Source organism: Chenopodium quinoa, unplaced genomic scaffold (assembly GCF_001683475.1).
Source record: "Chenopodium quinoa cultivar QQ74 unplaced genomic scaffold, ASM168347v1, whole genome shotgun sequence".
Taxonomy (NCBI): domain Eukaryota; kingdom Viridiplantae; phylum Streptophyta; class Magnoliopsida; order Caryophyllales; family Amaranthaceae; genus Chenopodium; species Chenopodium quinoa.
In genome coordinates this window covers 356,003-378,455 of record NW_018744878.1, presented here as the reverse complement: position 1 = coordinate 378,455, position 22,453 = coordinate 356,003, and the positions used below count along the sequence as shown (strand labels likewise).

General features: G+C 33.5%; 3 protein-coding genes across 3 annotated transcripts; 2 read left to right on the top strand and 1 right to left on the bottom strand.

Annotated features, from left to right (window-relative positions):
- Nucleotides 1-708: 708 nt before the first annotated feature.
- On the bottom strand, nt 709-1,429 carry LOC110705283. Its single transcript, XM_021883123.1, has one exon. The coding sequence runs from the start codon at nt 1,168-1,170 to the stop codon at nt 964-966; it is 207 nt and encodes a 68-aa protein (XP_021738815.1). The 5' UTR covers nt 1,171-1,429; the 3' UTR covers nt 709-963.
- A 10,241-nt stretch (nt 1,430-11,670) lies between these two features.
- Nucleotides 11,671-20,887, top strand: LOC110705365 (pentatricopeptide repeat-containing protein At5g10690-like). The gene is made up of 12 exons (XM_021883213.1): nt 11,671-12,281; nt 12,422-12,604; nt 13,761-13,893; nt 14,699-14,796; nt 15,002-15,163; nt 15,260-15,328; nt 15,500-15,635; nt 17,170-17,402; nt 17,543-17,620; nt 18,516-18,584; nt 19,377-19,553; nt 19,901-20,887. Exons 1-12 carry the CDS (start codon nt 12,072-12,074, stop codon nt 20,159-20,161), a joined length of 1,809 nt encoding a protein of 602 aa, XP_021738905.1. The 5' UTR covers nt 11,671-12,071; the 3' UTR covers nt 20,162-20,887.
- A 769-nt stretch (nt 20,888-21,656) lies between these two features.
- Nucleotides 21,657-22,118, top strand: LOC110705808. Its single transcript, XM_021883741.1, has one exon. It carries the CDS (start codon nt 21,657-21,659, stop codon nt 22,116-22,118), a length of 462 nt encoding a protein of 153 aa, XP_021739433.1.
- Nucleotides 22,119-22,453: the final 335 nt, after the last annotated feature.

Sequence of the window (22,453 nt, the reverse complement as noted above, 5' to 3'; positions counted from 1 at the left end):
TTGCATGAGTATTTATAGAGAAGGCTTAGTCATTAACCTCCACTATAATCACGTCCACATGCCAACACCCCACTAACAACTTGTGGAGTTATCTTGACAGATGGTGATCATGAAGGAGGTTTCCTAGCCTTATCTCACTAATCCACTATCTCGACAACTTGATAAACATTAGCTATACTAAAACCGTATAATCAGAGATTTTCACAGCTTGCTAACTTTTTCAAAAGTTTGTTAAAGATTTTAAAAAGGATTTTATTTGAAAAGATAATTTAATTATTTATATTAAAACAACTAGATAATTATCTTCGATAATTATCTTTATTTGAAATTAAATTACTAGATTATCTTTTTCCTTAATAAATTATCTTTTAAAAATAACTTTTATTCCAGTAGTCTTTTTAATAACATAAGTCATTGAGTTCCTTTCCGACTCTATATTATTGAGTGCTCACAATTAAAACTAGAACGTGAGATTTGCATGAGGCTTTTTAGAGAATGCTACTCCGCATCCAAGTTCCTACTCCGGAACAAACTTTGCTTGAACCTTTTATTCACCAAAGACTCAAAACATTCATTAGTCGAGTTTGTCAATTTGTCCATCAAAACCAAAAGGCTCAACAAATCCAGAGGGCAATGGACTTATTATTAGAGGTTCCAGTCCAATAAGACCTTCTCCTTACCAAATAAAATAAAATAAAAATTAATAAATGAAAAAAAAGAGCGGACATTTTATTATTTTTACACTATTATAATGCTTATGATCACACTTGTTTACAAACACGAAACATCAACAATATTCCTCCATAAAAATGAATATCGGCTACATTTAAAAACACTTCATCAATTTACAAACACAAAAAAAACCTTACATAATTACATAATCATTATTATTCATATACGGAGTACTTTGTAATATAAATATTTCGAACAATTACAATAATTTAATACAAACATGAACAATAATTATGGATATTGAATGATCAAAGGGCGATTACAAAAAGAGCAAAGAAACTTGCGTTTGGTACGGGTGTACAAAGGGACGTACCATAAACGCCATGCTTTTTCAACATCTAAAGCCTGGACTTGACCACCGCAGTAGGGGCACGCGCCGCCTGCTGCGTACCGCCCGATCACCTTCTCGTCTTCGTCTACAATAAACACCAAACACATAATGATATTTGAATTTGATCGTCAAGTTTTGTTTGATTTATTTGAAGTATTCCTTTATGTAACGAGTTAATATATCACTGTTTTATTGAAGTTTTCTATATGTATGATATGATGGATTTGTTAATGGGAAGAAATAATCTGGAAGGTTTGAAGGTGAGTCTAGAAGATTCTCAATTCACAAAGATAGACACAAATTAGGATTGAAATTAAACTTGGAAGCGGTGTTGTTCTTATTCGTGTTGTAACCGTGTTAGCATATATTCTTATGCTGACTAGCTAATGATGGAATATGTCCAATTTCAACTATTTATTGAGTAAAACAAGGTGATTAATGTTTCAAATAAAAATAAGTTGATTAAGGGCTTGTTTATTTCAGTTTAATTTTATTTCAGATCAATTTAGTTCAGCTTTTAATTTCCGTCTCTTATATTAGTTCCAATCAGTTCAGTCCAGCTCAATTTAGTTCAGTAAATGTCAAGATAAATGAACAATTTAGCTAATATAATTTAAACATTGATAAGAGAGTCATGCTGTAAGTTGTTATAATTACTTTGTCCGATTACTTTATCTAATACATGGGTCGTATCTGTATCAAATATGATGTAGGAATAGTATCTTATGGTTATAAAAAAAAATTCGAAGAATTATGAAAATTAGATGTTGTACAAATGTACAATATAGAGGGAAAGAAATACTGATAACTTGTGTGTTTATGTACAAATACTACTGTGTAACATTGAAATAGATAGGTGATCGAGCTAGTATATAGGGGTGGCAAGAAAAAAATTACTAAGCATTAAATTTAAATGAGACGTTAGTGAATACAATCAATGCATACATTGTTTTTGACCATAACAGCATCCTAGCTTTGAATGTTCATACCTTTTTGTTTTCTTTCTTTTTTTTTTTAATTTTGATTTTGACAAAGATGTTCATATTTTAATAGAGTACATTGAAATCTTCGATAAATAAAATCTTTTGGGATAAAACAAAGGGATCACACACTATCTCGATCTCATGTTTCTTATTCCTCTTGCATTTATAATTGCTTTTATTCTCTACTTGATTGGATAAATTTATGGGCCGTTTGGTTGGGGGTAATAATCAAAGGAAAAGGGAATGAATAGGATTCATTCCCTTTGTAGTTGTTTGTTTGTCACTTTTTTTCATTCCCATTACCCATTTTTATTTTTGAGTTTACCCAATTTGATTCCCCACCCCCTCCTAGCCTTTTCCATTCCCTTTCCATGGCCATCACCTTCACTCTCTCTCCTCAACCCTAGAAAACCAGAACCACCGGCAGCAACCACTAAAGGCCACCAGCAGCGACCATTAAAGGCCACCGGCTCTGGCAGGAACTCTGATTAGCCTCCTTCAGACCAAACCCTCCGTCAATTTCACTTTTCCGACCATCACTACCACTCCCTACATGCGTATGTTTCCGCCGACCACCATGAATCGCTGCCCTCCTCTCTCCTCGAAAAGCCCCCCTTGTGAAACCGCCAGGGGAATCGCTGCCCCTTCCCCTCGAAAAGCCCTCGTAAAATCGTCAGGGAAGGGGTTTCTAGGTTTTTCGCAGGTGGTGAATTTTTTCAGGTGAGAGGGAAGGCTTTTCGGGCAGAGAAGATGGGCGGCGAAGGGTGGGGGATGTTCGACAAAGGGTGGCGAGTGAGGTTGGGAGGTGGTTGGGTGGTGGGTTGGCCGGGAAAGGTTTCAAAGTGAATGAAGTGGTTGGTTCTATGGTGGTGGTATGGTGGTTCGATTGATGGTTTGTTTCTTTCTATTTTTTGTAAAACAAACAACATTGTTTATGGAATGGTTTTTCATTCCATTCTCTTTCTTTCCCTTTGTTCATTCCATTCCGTTTACCCCGTCCAAACCAAACGGCCCCTTAATGGATTTGATGGAATTGATAAATTGTCAAGTTTAAACGATTTTCATTTTTACAATTATTAGAGAGATAGATGGATTTTTGGGTGTTATTTAGAAAAAGTTGGTTATTATAGGAATATATACTTAACTTCTGGCAAAATGAAGCATGCATTGATGCAAAAGAAAGATTATCACTTTATAATAATTAAGGTTTTATCATTTTTTTTTCTCACAAAAAAATTTCAAATGTAAAGATTAAAAAGTGATAGAGGGAGTATTTAATAATTAATTATAAGAGTTCATGACCATAAATAGAAAATAGTGTGATCATGAATTCTAAATTCAGTAGAGTTATTGTCCACTTTGTTGTGAGAAAATCATCTGTCCCATAATTTGTGTCCCACTGGTGTTCCACTAAATATGATTGGTTCTTCAAAAATTTATTTGCCTTTTAAAATTTGAGAAGTGGGACCTTGTAATTATTACAACCAATAATATTAAGTGGAACACAAATGGGACAGAGGATTTAAACCCCCTTTGTTATAGAGGTTGAATTACATACAAGAGCATGATATGTCGGATTTTACATACATTAAAGTAAGGATCATTGTTTATATCTGATTTTCAATTTAGGGGGCATTTTTAACATATCTGATTTTCAATTATCCGAATTGAATTACATACAACAATTGGACTTTTTAACTCATATTGGTTTATTTTGAATGTAAATAACTAAATAAGCCATTGCTTATATAAGTTAAATAAGTCATTACCTAAATGAATAGAATAAGCATATATGAGTTAAGATAAAATAGGCAATGTATATCTTACTAATCTTATTTTTCTATATAAGCAGGCAAAAATGAATAGAATAAGGTAAAGGTTCAAAATCCTTTGATTTATACTTCATAAAGCATAAGGGATTGGAAAACTCACCTAAATTTTTAACATTTTTCTCACCACATCTATATCTATATCTATATTTAATATTTAAAAAAGAAAACCACAATCACCTATATGACACATGTCATCATAATTCACCCATATGCCACATAACACATCCATTAATATTTCTTCTTTATACTCTCTTTTATAGTAAAAGATAAAATAAAATGTTATTGAATGGTAAAGTCTTTATGCATTCCTAATAACTAGCAAATTTGAGTAAGAAAATGGAGTGTTGCATTTTCATTATAAAAAAAAGTTGTACTCCTCTCTATACCCCTTTTAATGTAAAAGTTAAAATACAAATTATTTAATGTTAAAATATTTATGTATTCCTAACTTGCAAATTATAAGTAAGAAAATTAAGCAAAGTATTACGAGTATAAATCACCGACAGATATAACACAAATAAGCAACACATTTCAAGAAAAATAAAATGAGCTACAACTCGTTCATTGAATGGGCCAAAAGGCTAGTTATCTATTATATATGTACTCGGCATTCACATTTACACTTTTTGAGATTTAACTCCTCACGTGCTCTACACATGATGACATGGAGGGGCCCTGTTGCTCAAATGGAGAAACAAAAATTACTACCTCCGTTATAGGTTATGTGCAACGATTAGACATTTTCCCTCTCTGCTTTATGTCAAATCGTTGCACATAACCTGTAACGGAGGTAGTATTTAATTTTTCAAAAGGTAATTAAGTAATCTCAACTAATTATTGAAAATAAATATGTAATTTGCTTTGTACTTTAGTTAACATTATGAAACTCAAGCTAACTTGCTCCTTCTTCCTCAATCTCCTTTCTTCACTCACACCGTCAATCTCCTTCTTCCTCCTCCTTGCTCCTCCATTGAAGCTCCCATCGAAGGCAACGAACACCATTGAACACCACTGAAGATGACCCTATCCAGCGTCGATATAAATGAAAAATCCTAGAAAAGGGGATGAAATTAAGGGCATGGTCAATTCCAAAGGGTAAAGGTGACCATGCCTTCCATTAAAACTAAAATTGAGCTTGAAGTTTGTTTTTCTCCATTATAATTACCTAAAATTTCTCCATTACAAGTAGTTAAATTGAATAAACACAATAACTTGATTCTCATTAATGATGGCCATAGCCAATATATAATACAAGCAGTGGCGGAACCAAAAAATTTATATAGATGGGGCCATAATTATAAATTTTAGTTATATTTCCTACCAAAAATAAATAGTTCATGAAAATAAAAAAGAAAGATGAGAACATGAAGACAAAATGAATTAAAGTTTTGTTTAAATCCAATGAAAACAATGTAAATGTTCTTTGCAAGGATCGAACACAGCTCAGCAAAAAAGTTCAAAACTAATTGAACCCCAAAGAAACCAACTTTGCCAAGTTTACCACTACATTTTATTCAACAATTAATAAACTTTACCATTTACAGGGGTGGCCATGGCTACCCCCAGCTACCTCCTAATTCCGCAACTGAATACAAGAATACCCTAATAAGATAGAATCAGGAAAGTAATCAAAAATACCCCAAAAGATATTCTAGCCATAAAATATGGTCACAAAATATATCCCATGATTTCCTAAATATATCCTCAATACCCCTTCAAGTTGGAGCATAGGGATAAAAAATGCCCAACTTGGAAAGAAAAGTATCAAACTGAGTCTTCCCAAGCGCCTTAGTAAAAACATCCGCCAATTGCTCCTTAGTGGAAACATAGGATATGGAGCAATTAAGCCCTTTGTAATAGCATCACGAACAATATGACAATCAATCTAAATGTGCTTCGTTCGTTCATGAAAAACTGGATTTTTGGCTGTATGTAGGGTAGATTGACTATCACAAAACAACTTGATCGCCTTAGGGTGTTGAAGCCCCAAACTCAATAGTAAGACTTTTAACCATTTCAACTCATTTGTGATCGATGCCATGGATCGATACTCGGCCTCGGCAGAAGATGTAGATACTGTAGGTTGTTTCTTGGTTTTCCAAGAAATAGGAGAATGACCAAGAAACACAAGCCAACTTGTCAACGAATGACGAGTAAGAGGACACGCTGCCCAATCTGAATCACACCAACCCTGCAAAGTCAGGTCACTATCTGCACTCAACAAAATACCTTGCATTGTCCCGGGGTGTCCTTTAAATAACGCACTACCGTCAGAGCTGCCTCCCAGTGCTCACTGCGAGGCTCTTGTATATTCTGCGAGAGAATATGAACATAATACACCAAGTAACCGAGAGATAAATAAACCACTCTACCAGGAGTCGCAAGTAACTCACCACTAGCAAGACTAAGCTTGTGATTTTGCTCAATCGGAAAACCACTTGGCTTTGCCCCTAATAACCTTGCTTCTGAAATAATATCCAATATGGTCACAAAATATATCCCATGATTTTCTAAACATATCCTCAATACAAATTTATTAATTTTCTAGAATTTTCACCATTATACATACACTAAAGTGTTGTCGGAGATTGTTCCTCGCCCGATTCAAAAATCAATATTCACTTGCCGTATCGAGCTACTGTAAAAAAAAATACCTCGGCTACTAGCTCCTTCACTGCTTTATCAAGCTTCAGACTTGGTTTAGCTCTTAACCAAGGTTACCCTGAGTTACTTGCCAGTAGCAATTTTTTAATTATTTTTTTCGTTTTCCAAAGTAACCAATTTACACAAATTGCCACTTGAGAAACATGTCTTATTGTATTATCACCTATTTAAATATAAACAAATGACTATATGATGGGTCATTAACATATTTTATTGGAATTACTTGAACAGAATTCTTCCAATCAAACTACTCCACTCAACAATAATAAAAAGTTTGACAGTTACTTGAACATAGTTGACATTACAGCCTAAGGCATTTCTTCAATTTATTTATTTAAGAGTGGTTTTTCCCAACCAACTACTGTCTTAGATCAGACACACCTCATTAGTTTTGTTTGAATCCTCTTTCAAATTATCGTTTCTAACTATACGATTTTAGGTTGGATTACATAGTTTCAATATTAAAATTACGATTGTATTTTATAATTAAATATAAAATTCAACAAAATAACATACTTTCTGGAAAAGAAACTTTTATTGAACTAAACAAAAAAGGAATACTATGCCTAAAATTTACTCTATTTAGATATCTGATCTGATCATAATGTCATTTTTATTTTTTATACAAAGACGACACAAAATATATAAGCATCAAGTTAAATTAGATAATGTAAGAATTTGGAGAACCTAATACTAAGAATGTTAAATCTAAGTGTGTGTCTATTGAGTAGTCTTCCCTTTGTCTTTGTTTAAATTCTAATAAGCTAGGTTGAGTATTTACTTTATATAATTGTAATCATTCTAACATGATTGATATATTTTTATCTTATTTGATTGGTTGTATAAAGTAAATAAATGTATTTGTTTCACATCTCAATAATAAATAATCTATTTTATTAATTGTCCATCGACTCAAACTTGTGTGTAACTCATGTGATTTTTTATAAGGCATGATCGAACTTAAAGTGGATTCGATAGTGCTGAAAAAAAAAATAAGACTTCATAAATTTTAGACATTATGAAGCTTTAATTACAAGTTTAAATTACGTGAAATTTCTTTAGTATTTGTTTATTGCATGCTACCTTAAACATGCAATTAGAAGACCAACCAAATTTTGCCTTCATAGAAAATGATTCCACTCAAACCCGAATTGCTCTACAATTTATGTATCAAAATTGGCCAAAATAGATGAACTTGGCTCAAGGACAAATCAAACATTTTATAAGAAACTAGCTAATAATAGACCAACTAAAAATGGTTTTATGTCGCACTTTGTATCTCTTATCAAGTTTAGATGTCTTGATGCCTAATAGGCTCGGTTCACAATCTAAATTATTAAACACATATCATACCGTGAGCAACTCAGATGAAACTAAGCCTCAAGCATGTGAAACCTGGTGCTTTCATCAAAGCCAACTTTTAGTTATTTCTACGTGATTTATCATCTAGCTCATGTTGCATCATACGATCGATCATAGCACAAGTCAGTCCAATCGAGTGCCACAAGCTAACACACAATTAGTCAATTATTCAATGTATTTCATTCCAAGTCAATGATATCAAATCCTACCCAAACAAATACTAAACCAATTGACTATCACTTACTACAATCTAAACTAAACTCAATCTAATCAACTATTACTTGAGATAATTCAAGCCAACATCAATCCAAACATCTCATTTGCAAATTTGGATAACTTCTTTCAATTCATTCCTCCATTATAAAACCAAATTTCAGCAGAGCATTCTAGTTGAAATCAAATGTCTGTCCAACTTAATCATGGAACTCATGTTATTCAACATTCAACCGACACCCCATTCCAAATTATTATGAGCAAAAAAGTAACTATGCACATGTTCACATGCCATTCCCTTGAATTTTCAGTCCTAAATCCTGACATCATAATTCATATCTTCATTAATTACTTTACCTAAATATAACGCCAATTTAATGCAACCAAAATCCATTTTCATCCACCAATTTTTCCCAATTTTACTAATTTAATTATGTAAAAAAATTCACTAATAATCAAGTAATTAATCAGTTATATATGTAAGTTAAGAAAAAATAGCAACTTTTTTCTCTAACATGTTCTTTCCCATTTTATTCGCTCCCTAACATGGGAAATTGGCTCATTTAGCAACTAAACTTTACTCCATTATTATTATATAAACCTTGATTACAACTTGCTAAATTACAATCATTTCTAACCTCAAATTCATTAAAAAAACATTATTTTCCCAATTTTTTTTTTTTATAAAAAATCATAGAAATTCCACTATATATATACCAAATTTGATAATCAAATACCAATATCAAAACCATAAAGTAACACACATTATTCTCCTCTCAATTTCCTCAACCAATGGTAGCTAAGCTAATAATTGCTTACTTTTTCTTGGCAACATTATTAATATTATTTTCATTGCCTAAACAATGTTTAGGCTTAGAAAATAGAAGGCTTTTAACAACTTCTAAGGATACAATAAACCATTACTTAATACCACACAACATTGTTAGAGCAAGACTAGGCTTGCCACCCTTAAAATGGAGTGAACAACTAGCAAGCTACGCCCGGTGGTGGGCGCACCAACGGCAAGGCGATTGCGCTATGATACATTCGGGTTCCGATTACGGGGAAAATCTCTTTTGGGGGAGTACCGGGAGGCAATGGGGCGCCGAAGACGCGGTGGCGTATTGGGCGGGTGAGTATAGATTCTATAACTATTACACTAATACATGTGCTCAAGGGGAGGAATGCCTGCATTATACACAGATTATTTGGAAACAAAGTAAAAGAGTTGGTTGTGCTAAGGTTATTTGTTATAATGGGTATACTTTTATTGGTTGTAATTATGATCCTCATGGTAATATTCTAGGACAAAAACCTTTCTAATAGTTATATGTATGTATCATGAATTCATGATCCTCTGTAACAATGTATCTGTACTGTATTAGATGATTTAGATCCGCTCTGATCATGAGTCGTGGTGATGATGCTTGTAGTAAAGATGGGTAAAATCGATCAATCTTAGGGGCTATTCTTTGAATATACAACTCATCACCTTTGTAAAAGGTTGAGAATGTATGTTATTTGTATTTGTTTGAGATGGGTTTATTATCATCCCTGTCTATCCTTTACCATGTAAAAGGAGTTGTCTCAAGCATGAAAGTAAATTGTTACCTCAACTTTTGTCTATAATTGATAATTACTGAACATCCGTTATAAAATGACAATAAAATGTGCAAAAGTTACACTAAAACGCACAAAAGTTACCGTGACATATATAAGAGTTATTTATGCTTTATTGATAAATTTGACAAAAGTGACACTAAATTTGACAAAAGTGACACTAAATCTGACAAAAGTGTACCCGAGGTACAGTAAATTACTGAAAACCGGGTGTATACAAAAGTTTTCAATAGCGTTTTGTTTATGCAATATTTAAAGTTTCACAAATTAATTAACTATAATTTGTAACGACCTGATATGTTGAAAGTATATATATAAAGAGACAAGCTAATAAAATCTCACGTGACAAAATAATTCCGTGCGTATAAATCATAAGAAATAGATGATCAAGGGATGTTGGATGAATAACGTAACAGCTTGAATGTGCAATTAAAAAAGATTAGGGAAATAGAAGATTGTAGAAGCCTGTAGGAGTGTATGATGAATATATTGTACTAGCCTTCTTAGCATTTATCATTCTTCAATTTAAACTCTAAAGATTCATACAAATCTAAGGAAATCTTTGAGCATCAACTATCTTTTTTCTATTCAATGCTGTAAAAAATCTGCTTTTAAGTTCAAGCAACAGTAACAATTAGGCATTCTCACAGGGTAGGCAAATGGCGCTCATAAATACGAGCTTAATATTTGTGATGATTAACATAGGCCCGGTCCGCTAGCCCGGCCTAAAAATAGGGCGGGTTTGGCAAGTTTAAAAACACAATTTAGTTAAAAAGCCCAAACTTAGCCCAAAAAGCCCCCTTTTTTTTGTGGGTTTGGGCACGAAGAATTGTGTTAAGGCCCAGCCTGACCCAAATTTTGGTCACTTCTACGAATAGAGCTATTAAAACCACCACCTACTTCATAAATTTTTGGAATTTATAAACACTTAATAGGTATACATATAAAGAAAAAATACAGCATCAAGTATTAAGATGAGTCTAAAGTTGGATCTTGAATTTTCAAGACTCCATTCAAGACTTTGCTTCATAAATGCATAAATTTTCTTAAGTCTTGTTTTAAGACAATTTAAAAGTGATTGCTGATGTCATGTATAGTATTAAGACCTAGGGCTAATATTGCAAGGCTTCATAATACAACGACTATAATACGGAGTATTGGAGTAATTTAACTAATAAGGGCAGTGGGTTTTTGGCCTTTTGGTTTGTCAATTTTCAATTCTATTCCATGATTTCCATCTTACGTTTCCTTTTCAATAATTTTGTCCAAAAAATATCATATATGTTGAGTGCATATATAACAAGATTGGTTAGTTGAGAAATGAGCTAGTTTTTTAATAATTTTGCTTGAAAATTTTAATCACTTGTTATCTTAATTAACGCAATCCTTTCACTAGGTCACTTGTAATATATGTAAGTCTGTAAGCTGTAACTAACAGTCTAACACTTTAATTTATGCACGTTATACTTCCAAAAGGCTGGTTTCATATGCAAGCCTCCCTTTCTTTGGGGAAAAAATAGCCTACCTTCAAAGGTTTAAGCTTCATGTTTTTCGTGATATCAAGGTTATAGGATTAACCCCTGACGTTGCCTTATCTTTCTATATCGTCATTCTCAATGCTTTGACCTGTAAAGCTAAATTGAATTAACAACAGTGAAAGGTGTTACTTTAATAGGATATTCTTTACCCACAAATATTCATCAAGCTAAATTAATTAATCTATGAAATGTGTCAATTTAGTAGTAAATATTCATGTGTGATTTTAGTAGATTAATTTAAGTGTATAACTCCAAAATATTAGGTAACCTTTTAAAGTTTTTTATAAATAATCATATCTTATGTTGCCGATAAGACGTGGAATATAAACTACTCTGTACAAAAAGTGACAAACACTATGGAGTGGAGGTAGTTATTCTGAATATGTTGTATTGGTTAATTTGTTTTTTTTCCATATTAAACGGACATGTAATAATGTAGCTCAATCACATGCTAGTAAGATCGGTAATAACCTTAAATATATACTTCGTAAGTATATTGGTTCGTTTCCTCGAACCTTAATGGCTTATTAATTTTTTCGTAATAAAAATCTTGAATTTTATGGTTCACAAAACATCATCACAATTCACAAAGCACAGTAGTCTGTCTCTAAACAGTAAACAGTAAACAGTAAACACTACACTCCAACAGTTGAGCAAAGGTGTTTTGGACCCCACAATTCCCCGCCAATTTCATCAGCATTATCTTCTTCTCCAGATTCTCTCTATCTCTGTTTCTGTTTCTCCAAACTTCTTCAGATTCCGATTATGGGTAATGGGTTAGCTTCAATTTCATAAAATGCATTCTCAAATTTCCAAATTTCCAACCCATAAATTCATTTCAATTTCTACCCATTTCCCCTCTATTTCTTCCCAAAATGATTATCATTTTTATACCCATTTTTCTCCAATCTTCAATAATCTTTCTCCTAAAAAACCCCGCAAATCCAATCTCAAGCGTCTTACTTCTCGCATTGTTCAGTTAACTCGTCGCAGGCAACTCAATCAGGTTCTAATTTTTGTGAATTTCCCATTTTTTTTTTTTTTTCTGGTATAGATGTGAATTTTGAGTTGAAAGTTAAAGTGGGTTTTTTGTAATTTGACGTGGGTTTTTGGTAATTTTTGTGATTTGGGTTGTTTTTTGTGTAGGTTTTTGAAGAAATTGAGGTAGCGAAGAAAAGATATGGAGGGATTAATACAATTGTGATGAATGCAGTGTTAGAGGCTTGTGTTCATTGTGGTGACATTGATTCTGCACTTAAGGTGTTTGATGAAATGTCCAAGTCAAGGAGTTGCCGTGTTGATAGTGTCTCTTATGGTACTTTGTTGAAGGTATTGAATCTTACTTGCGTAGTTACTTCATATAATTTTATGGGCTGTTTTAGTTGCTTCATCAAGGTTGATCATTTCATGGTTGTATGTTGTATACCAATTGACCTATAAAGTAATTTCCTTTTATAGAATTAGTACTAATTATGACTTATGAGATGATCTTGTTAAGTAACTCTATGGTTCGAAGTTTAAGGATGGCGGCATGTAAATAAGCATGATACATGATACCAAATCATGGAATAATAATTGAAGTCGATTGATGGATAATCTACCTTAGTCTGCCTCTCATGCCATTTGATTGAAATCCATTCTCTTACCCTTGTTCCTGATTAAAGTGTGGTCAGCGAGATATTATAGGGAAAAAGCCCTTGACCCTATAATCCCATATGCATGTATACTTCATACAATTTGTAGTTACATTGTAAAGGGGTTAGGGTGCTTGAAGTCCTTCAAACGTACAGGTTAGGTAGTAGGAGTATTGTGTTGTTTGATGTCTAAACCATACATGCATGATGCATCCAATGGTTTTTTTGGAGGGAATCAAGGGGTCCCCCCTCCTTTTTTTGATGGGGAGGAGGGTGGTGGAAGTGGGAGATGAAGGTTTATGATGTGACTTTGTCACGACTCATGAGGTAGGCATAATTTGAAGCATATACCTTGATCGTGATTACATGTTAAGCCACGGCCCACAAGTCTGTATTAGGACTCCGACATGGGACCTAAGGTATCTGATATTTCAGTCTTGACCACTGGGCCGAAACTTCTTTGGTGAGTTTGGTCAATGCTGATATATACTACGTATATTTTTTGGAATTGACGTCTCTAGTGAACTGTGTGTCTTTACACACTTGTAGGAAGTTTTAAAAAATAAAACATGAAGAACCGTTATTTTAACTTTGATAAATGAACAATCTGAAATCCTGAATGTCCCAAACTTAAGCTATTGCTTAAATTTATATATTTGGTCCTTTGGGAAATATAATTAAATGATGGATTCATGGTTTTCAAGTGTTTGAGTTTTGGGGAAAATTTTCAATTAGATGTGAGACAGAGCTGATTTAAAGATCTGAAATATGATTGAGGGATTCCTTAACAAACCATTTGTATATAACTTATCAAGCATGGATTCCCTAAATAAATTTTGATGTAACTGAAGGGTTTGGGTAAGGCTCGACGAATTGATGAAGCATTTCAACTCCTTGAAGCAGTGGAGCGAGGTAGTGCCATTGGGAATCCAGAATTATCAGCATCACTTCTCCACGGTTTGCTTAATGCTCTTCTTGATGCAGGTAGTATTTCATGCACTAAATGATATTCAACTGTTCTTCCCTTTATTGCTCTTTTAAAATTCTTACCTGTTACCCCCAAAGTTGGCCTAGCGATGGTTGATGTACCTGTAGTTTTTTAATTTTTGTATGAGTTTTAGTCTTTAACTTTCTGTAATCCATAGACAGACTTATATACAAAATATTTTGTTACCGATTGAGACGAGATTATAAAGTTTTACTACACCAAGTATGAAGTCATTCAGTGTGATAGATATCTTCTGTGATCAGTGCTGGAGGCCTCAACCGCAGTCACTATTGCTGTGAAATCAACAAAAATATTACTTATACCCCTTAGCATAGAGGGGTTTTTTTTTTTTTTTTTTTTTTCCTTCCTTTTTTTTGCAAAGGTTTGGAAGGGTGGGTGCTGTCTTGTTTGGATGTTGCTGAAATTCACTGCTTTATATTTCTCTGACCATTTCAACTCTAAAATTCTCAAAGGTTAAAAATGCACTGTATGATTCCTCTTATGTAATTTTTTCTGTTATTAGAGCATAGTTAAAGTGGGGATACATTGAGAGTTTCAACCTACAGAGATATTACTTTGCTTGTTTTCTTCTTTTTGTGGAAACTTACTCATATTTGTAGGGAGATGTGACAATGTGAGTGGGTAACAATGGCAGCTGGTTTAATGGAGCACCATTAAATTTCTAAATTTATGTTTTACTCCGTCAACTCTTCCCAGTTGAACTTGAAAAAATGACATGCTATAAGTTTGAATTAAGAATTTCCTGGACAACGTTTTCATGTTCGCAATAGTTTATTGCAGGAGACTTACGCCGTGCCAATGGTCTTCTTGCACGCTATGGATTTGTGTTCCATGAAGGCGGGAGCCCTTCAATCTTGATATACAACTTGTTAATGAAGGTGTGATACTGAAATTATCTTCTTAATCAATAGGAATATATACATTTGCTTTATGTTCCTTCTTTTGTTTCTTTATTGTTTTAGCACTCTTTACTTTTTTCTATTTTAACTGGACAATGTCTCTGATATATACAAAGTACATATAATAGTCATAAACTTATTAATAAATTCCTGCCTTGGCAATAACCATCCCCTCTTATTTCAGGGATACATAAGTTCAGGCTCTCCCGAGGCTTCATTTACTGTACATGATGAGATGTTACGCCAAGGCTTAAAACCAGATAAGCTTACCTATAATATGCTTATCCTTGCTGCAGTGAAGACAGAAAAACTGGATTCTGCAATGCAGTATTTGGAGGAAATGAAGGTCTTAAGAAAGTGTTGAAAGGCCAGTTTAGAGCTTCAATATCATGCTGAGCCTGAGAGTATGCAACCAGTTACTCATATCTCCCCTCTTTTTCAGGATGCTGCACTGAAGTACAATTTCGATTATCTTTTTCCGGATAATGTAACATATACTACTCTATTGAAGGTCAGTGTACTTATCTTTTTATTTATTTATTTATTTAATTTTTTTTTTTTTATGCCAAGTATACTTACCTTATATAACCTTTTCTGGAAGTTCTCCATGCTGTCTAGACTGTAAGTGTTGTTTGTTCTAGTTTTGAATTGTATCTTTGCTACTTACAATTGTTGTTTACAGGGTGCTGCACTTGCTAAAGATATCCATCTGGTTCAGAAGATAATGCTGGAAATGCAAACTTCTGAAAAGTTTTCTACTGACCGAGTTGCCTATACTACACTTGTTGATGCTCTGCTAAGCTGCAGTTTAATCAATGGTATGACCTAAACCAAATTTGAAAAGTTCTGCTGATGCTAGGCTTATTGATAATACTTAAAAAAAACAGGGTTTGGTGACAAAACATTAGCTTCTGTTCAACAACTTTTAAGATCTAGAGTGCCAATTTATGTGATACTGGCATACTGCTAATTTTCCCTTGGTTGATGTAAATTCCAAATTTATAGTACTTTTTTACTGATCTAACATGCAACCTTTCGCTATTACTGTATATTGGGAAGTGAAATGTAGGGTAGGGAAGAGGCTAGACAATTTCTCCAATATGCACCTATAATTTTTACTAATTTTCTTCCCTTAAGATCAATATTTCATGTTGCTCAGAGCAAGCCCAGTTTGTGACCTTGCTGGAAATGGTATGAGATTTCTCAGAATTGCACTTTGAGTAAACATAATTGTTGGGATGATTGTTTCTTTATACAACTTTTTTTGATTTCAAAATGGATTACATCTGTTCATTGAACTTAGGTAAGAGTATTGCTTCAAGGGTAATGTAATAATGCTATTTAATAACTAGTTTCAGTTCTGGGCTTGTTGTAGTTACTAGAATGTATCAACCTATGCGCAATGGTCTCTTTCATCAATGCTCATTTTGCTAGAAGGCCTAGGATCCTATCCTACATATATCGTTAATGACATTGAGGCATGAAAGGATACTCCAATAATTTGATAGAAGTCTCTGAATGTTTTTCACTTACTTTGTGGTCTCTAATCTTAATCAAATATTGTTGATCCTCCCAAGCCCTGCAGTCATTAAGTCTGTACTGGGCTGTGGTAAGCATTGCTTGTGAATTGTATTCAGATTGTCTCATAAAGAGTGAAAACTGTAGGATCTAGGATCTGTTATAAATGGAGATATGGGACAGGAATGTGAGGAGCCAAGTAACTAAGATGGATAAATCCCTTGCCCCAAAGCTTAGAGGCTTATGATGCTATAATTGCTATACCTTAGCCACCGTCCAATTTCCTGTCATATTGGTTTTTGATAGTCTTATAGGGTTGGTTATTCTTTAGTCGTTGCCCTCGTTGGACCTTGTAAAGTTTTCCAACTATACTGTTTTCCAAATTCTGCCATGTGACCTTGGCTGAAATTTTTCAGTGGTCCCCTGAATTGGACTATTTCTCAAGCTTGAATCTGATAGAAACAGGAAAGTTGCTACAGCAAGACTCGTTAGACAATGACAGAGAGCTTGGTTGGTGAATAAAAAGCAATTGCAATGATTTCACCATGAATCCTTGTAGAATTTGAAATCATCACCTTCTGTTGTGATACGGAGTTAAATACATCTTCATTCTTTACCAGATTCATTGATTTTTTTTATTATTTATTTATTTATTTATTATTATTATTTTTTTCTGCATGGCTTGGGGTCGAGGGAGAGAAATCTTTTGTTTGCTGAGCAACTTTATGTTGTTCCTGCCTTCCTGGTTTTTGGGTTTCCTCCAATGTGGAGACATAGTTTCCTGTTGTAATATGCAATTAGTATGTGACAAGTAAACATCAATTGCTTTCTCAGATGCTCTATGTGTGTTCGGGAAGATATTAAAGAAGGCAGGAGAAAATTCAGAACTGCGGCCAAAGCCTCACCTTTATCTTTCCTTGATGTGTGCTTTGGCTCACATTGGTGATTTTTTTATGGTGAAGAACTTACACAATCGCATGTGGCTGGATACCTCAGGAACCATCACTCCTGCATCTCAGGAAGCAGCTGATCACCTTCTAATGGAAGCTGCTTTGAATGCTGGCCAGGTTCTTATGCCCTGTTACTGATCTAGAGTATTTGTTTTGCTCTTACTGAGAAGAAAGTTCCCATGCGTAGAGTTTCTATCCTTTTTTACCATCCTACAAATAGTTGTTTACTCTGCTACTGTTTTTTTGTATCTTGCCAGGTTGAAGTTGCTGTTCAGATACTTTCAAATGTTAATGCTAGATGGAAAGGGCTATCTTGGACAAGTCCTGGTGGCCTGGTGAGTATTACTAACATTATATTTCTTTTGTACTAATTCAATCACCCAACCCTATATAGATAAACAGGGTTTTTTTACTAAAGAGGGATTGCCTAGGGGGCGGGGTGTATCAGTTAAATTTTTGGGCAACCATGTCTGGGATGAATCATTTCCTGCATTTTATTAGTACCTCGACTAGTGTGTGGCCATTGGCCTAACATTTGGAGGTCATATTATTGACTTTGGCTTATATATTTTGTTGATCATTATCCAAAGTATATATTTATCTGTTTGAAACCATACAGTTGCCAAGTTATTTGCTAACAAATTTATGATGTCTTGCAATCAATATCTAGTTGAAATTACCATATAGCATAAGAATAATTGATGAAATTAGTGCATGATTCATCTGTTTATTCTTAGTTACAACATTTCAACTTTCACTATTCACACACCTTGGTTTGATTGTCTTTGATGATTAATCAAAGTTATTAATGCTTGAAGTTATGCATTGACTATCGTGAAATTAGAAACGTTGCAATGAAAAATAAACAGAGGATGTAATTAACACTCACCTAGCATAGCGATATAAAGCTGATATGGTGAGACTTCTTATTTAGGTCTTGTTGGCCAGATCCCATGTTCAATTCCTACTATAAGAACGTTTTATTGTCTGTTGTAGCACATGTCTCTTGCTGAGTGAATGACATGGAAAATTTCAAGTGAATGAGGGGGTTCCAAATGGCATGCATATATTGTTCAGAAACAAATATTATATATATAGATTAATATTTCACATCATAATTCCTATTTTCTTTCTGTAGAAACTGTTAAACTAAATATAATTAGAAGTCTCAATTTGTTGCTATTACTTTTCTTATTTTCTAGTTATGTTGATATGTCTATGGAAATGCAGGCAGCTTTACGCCTTGAGGCTTTGTTGGGCTTTGACCGGTCCATATTTTATCCCTATATTCTGCCCCAGGTATGTTGTGCTTCTCTGCTTTACACATTCTTGGGAGTTGGGAATCTTGGGATTACTAGATTTGGGTATTTGACTCAGCCTTCTGCATTATTGATTTTTTTTATGAAATAGAATAGTATTTCTTATAGTCTAATATGATTGCTATGATTTTTTTTTTTGTTCCTCTTCATTGCTGATCGTAGGTATTATTTATACAAGCTATTTATGATACTGGCTGTTTAATACTCTAGAACTGTCTTAAGAGTCAGTGGTCATAATGATATGACACGGAAACATTATTATATATTTACATATTCAAATGAAGAAACTTGTACTTTTTTGTTTGTAGAAACATATGATTTGTACCAAGTATAAAATTAAGGAGAAGCTCTACAGACCCAATACATAAATTTAGGAGATTGTACACTTTTTTGACTAGCTCCTCATATCCATATTTCTGTATGATCACTTGCCACGCCTATAGAAGACAGCTGCCACGAAGTATCAACATTCATTTTAACAACTCAGCCAAATCCTTAACTTGAACTTGAAGAGACTAGAATTTATTTACTGATTTGTCATCTTTAACTTGTGTAGGTTTTCTGTTTTTTTTTTTTTTTTTTAATTGCTTTTGTTTCTACTGGTTAATGGCATAGATTTAGTTGTGTTTGCTGTACCTTTTGATTGGTGATGCCCTTGGTCACCTAAATGGATGATGAACATGAATGATTGTGATAGTTCACCGTTCCTGTACATCAATGCCGGTAGCTAACTCACTTGTGCTTCATGTATTTGAACTTTTTCTGCTAATAGGTATCAGTAGATGATACAGTGGAAAGCATCATGATTCCATTTGAAGAAGCTCGTCCTCTACAAGCTACCTTAATGCTTAAGGAAGTGACCATGCGTTTTCTGGAGGAATCAGTTGTGCCCATCATAGATGATTGGGGCAATTGTGTGGGACTACTGCACCGCGAAGACTGTACAGATGTATGTTTTTTTGTGTGAAAAACTTTCACTGATTTGCCTATCTGCTTATGCTCATCCATTCTAATCATATTTACTTTTGGGTTGGGTCATCCAGTTTCGGGTACAATTGGGTTTAGGTCAGGTAACTCAGGTTGCTTTGTGACCTCTCAAGTACTCTGTATGAAAGAGTGAAAGACTTAGATATGATGTTGTCCTAAAATGCTTTATTAGCCTTGAGTCACTTGCTCTGAACCTGTCTACTGGGAAGTCTACAGATAGTATTCATATAGTGTGGATGTGTGGTTCTGTGCTACTTTCAGAGTTCGGCATTGTTAATTTTGATTTGTGCGTTTGATATGATGGTGCAGCTAAATAAACCACTATCAGCAATGATGAAGAGCCCTCCTCCTTATGTGGCAGCCTCAACCTCCGCTGGCCGTGTGATCAACCAAATATTGGAGAAACGGTACAAGATGGTGATAGTTGTAACATATAGCAACATGTACAGTTCTTCCGGCTCTAGGCCTGTTGGAGTGTTTACTTCTGAGCAATTACACAAGCTTATTGATAATAAGCCTGCTTCAAAATTGTCAGGACAAAATTCTTCACTATATGTAAGACCTTCATAAACTCATAATATACCTCACTTTCCTGTAACATTTTGCAATCATCTACATAACTAGTAGTTCAAACTAAATAATTTTAGGAATCATTGGCATAAAACAAAAGGTTTACCTACATTGGTTACATATAGTAATAACATTTCAACGTGGTCTAATTTTATAATTAAAGGGTGATGAAAAGAACAAATTAAGATTTTTTTTTTTAAACAGAAATCGGACTAGTTTGATGTATGATTTTCAGCAAAATCTAACAAGCAATAACTTATTGTGAAAGGAGGTTTTTTTTTCCTTTTTTTTCCCGTCCTTTTTTCTAGGATGAAATGCCAATGCATACAATAACACTTGATATTTAACCTTTTTAATAATAAAGAAGCAAGTAATTTTTTCTTTCCAAAAAAAAAAAAAAAAAAAAAAAAGGGATGACTTGGATATTTGATTCTTACAAACATAACCAAAGTATGAGAATGTCTTGCATGGTTGTCCATATGTCTTATTTTGCGTACATCTCGTTCAATCAAAATCTTAAGCAAAAAATGAAAGTTATTGAAAGAAAGAAGGAAAGAAAGAGGGGAAAGTAGCCTAAAAGGTAGTAAAATATGTTGTTATCCAAACAATCTTGGCGGTGTTAGCCATTAGTTTTTGAGCTAATTTTAGTCGATCAATATCACCATGATGTATTGATTTTCTTAACGGCTAAGGTATATCATACTACTATGTATCATTCATTCTGTTTACCCTTTTTTTTTTTTTTTTTTTGGGGGAATTTTATCGTTAATTAATTGTCACGTTGTTTGAACCACTAATTTTAAGAATACAATATGTTAATCAAATTTTTTAAAGTCGATAGAGTGTAATTTATTCAATTGCCATATTTTGTGAAAACTAATCACAAAATTTTCAAATATTCTAGAAGTATATGAAATTACGAGTATTATCTGTTTACATACACAACAAGAAAAGCATTTGTATTATCTTATTATTCTTATCTAGAAGTAATTTACAACTTAAGACCCTAAATAACACGTCGCATTACAAATAAGTCCGTCTCAAACTATATTGTGTCACTCCCACAGTTTAGTTACTTAATCTCTAAACCTTTTCACTTCAATTCCTTACAATTAAACCCTCATCATATGTAAGATTGGTTACACATATTGTAGTTTTACCAAACAATCAAACAGTAATTTCGCAAATCAAGGAAAAAAAATGAAAGATTTTGCATTGAGATTAAGATTGAAACTTACAAGGCTCTCAATATAAAGAAAATGTGGCAACCCTTTATTTATTTCTTAACGTTCACTTTAATAATCAGTTACACATAAATCCCTCTTCAATCTAAGTACAACTTATCTCATTATTTTATCAAAGAATTTTCAACACGCTTCTCTCATTTAAACCGAGTAACTTCTCTCACAAACTTTTTCTCTTTCTTATTTATGTAGTAATCCTATATATATTCCATCACTTCTTAGCTTGTACACAAATAATTCCTTTACAAAAAATGACTCATAACAATGCTACCAAGAAATTGTCTTTGCTAAACAAGCTAAGAAGGGCTGTTAAGAAGCTTAATGTTATCTTAAGTTCGACGTTTAAGTATAGCCAATGGAGCTTGATCTCGATCCTACGAGCTCCATCGAGTGCTAGAAGACGTTACACACGTCATTTGAGCTTTAATGATGAGTTGGGAATATACAATGGATGTTCTGAAGATGTGTTATTCAATGGAGAAAGCAATGGTTGTGATAATAGACGCGATTTGTGTTCGTTTAGAAGTTTTGGAAGGATGAGTTATAATAATAATTATGGTACTGAAGATATTGATAGAAGGGCTGATTTGTTTATTGAGAATTTTCATCGTCAACTTCGGATGGAAAGACAGATTTCTTTGGAGCTTAGATATTGTAATAATAATGACAATGTTAGTAATTTGGAGAATAGTGTTACAAACTCTAGGATATGAATTTTTGAATTTTTTTTTTCCCCTGAATTTTATGAGAAAATACAGTATTAGATTATGCCTATAAATAATGTTATATTAGTAAATGGATCTATATAAATATATGTATGAATGTATGATGTATTATCTGTTTTCACCTTATGATCTTTTGTCATTTTTTTTATGTCATCCTTATATTTTACCCTGTGTTGATACATGCCTTAAAATTTTGTTTTCCGCTGTATGTAAACATAGCTAACACATTGTTGGTGAACCACGTGTATATGTTTTCTGTTTCTTCATTGTTTCTTGCATTCGATTTTTCTCTTTGTTTCTTCCCTGATCCCGTTGTTTAAATA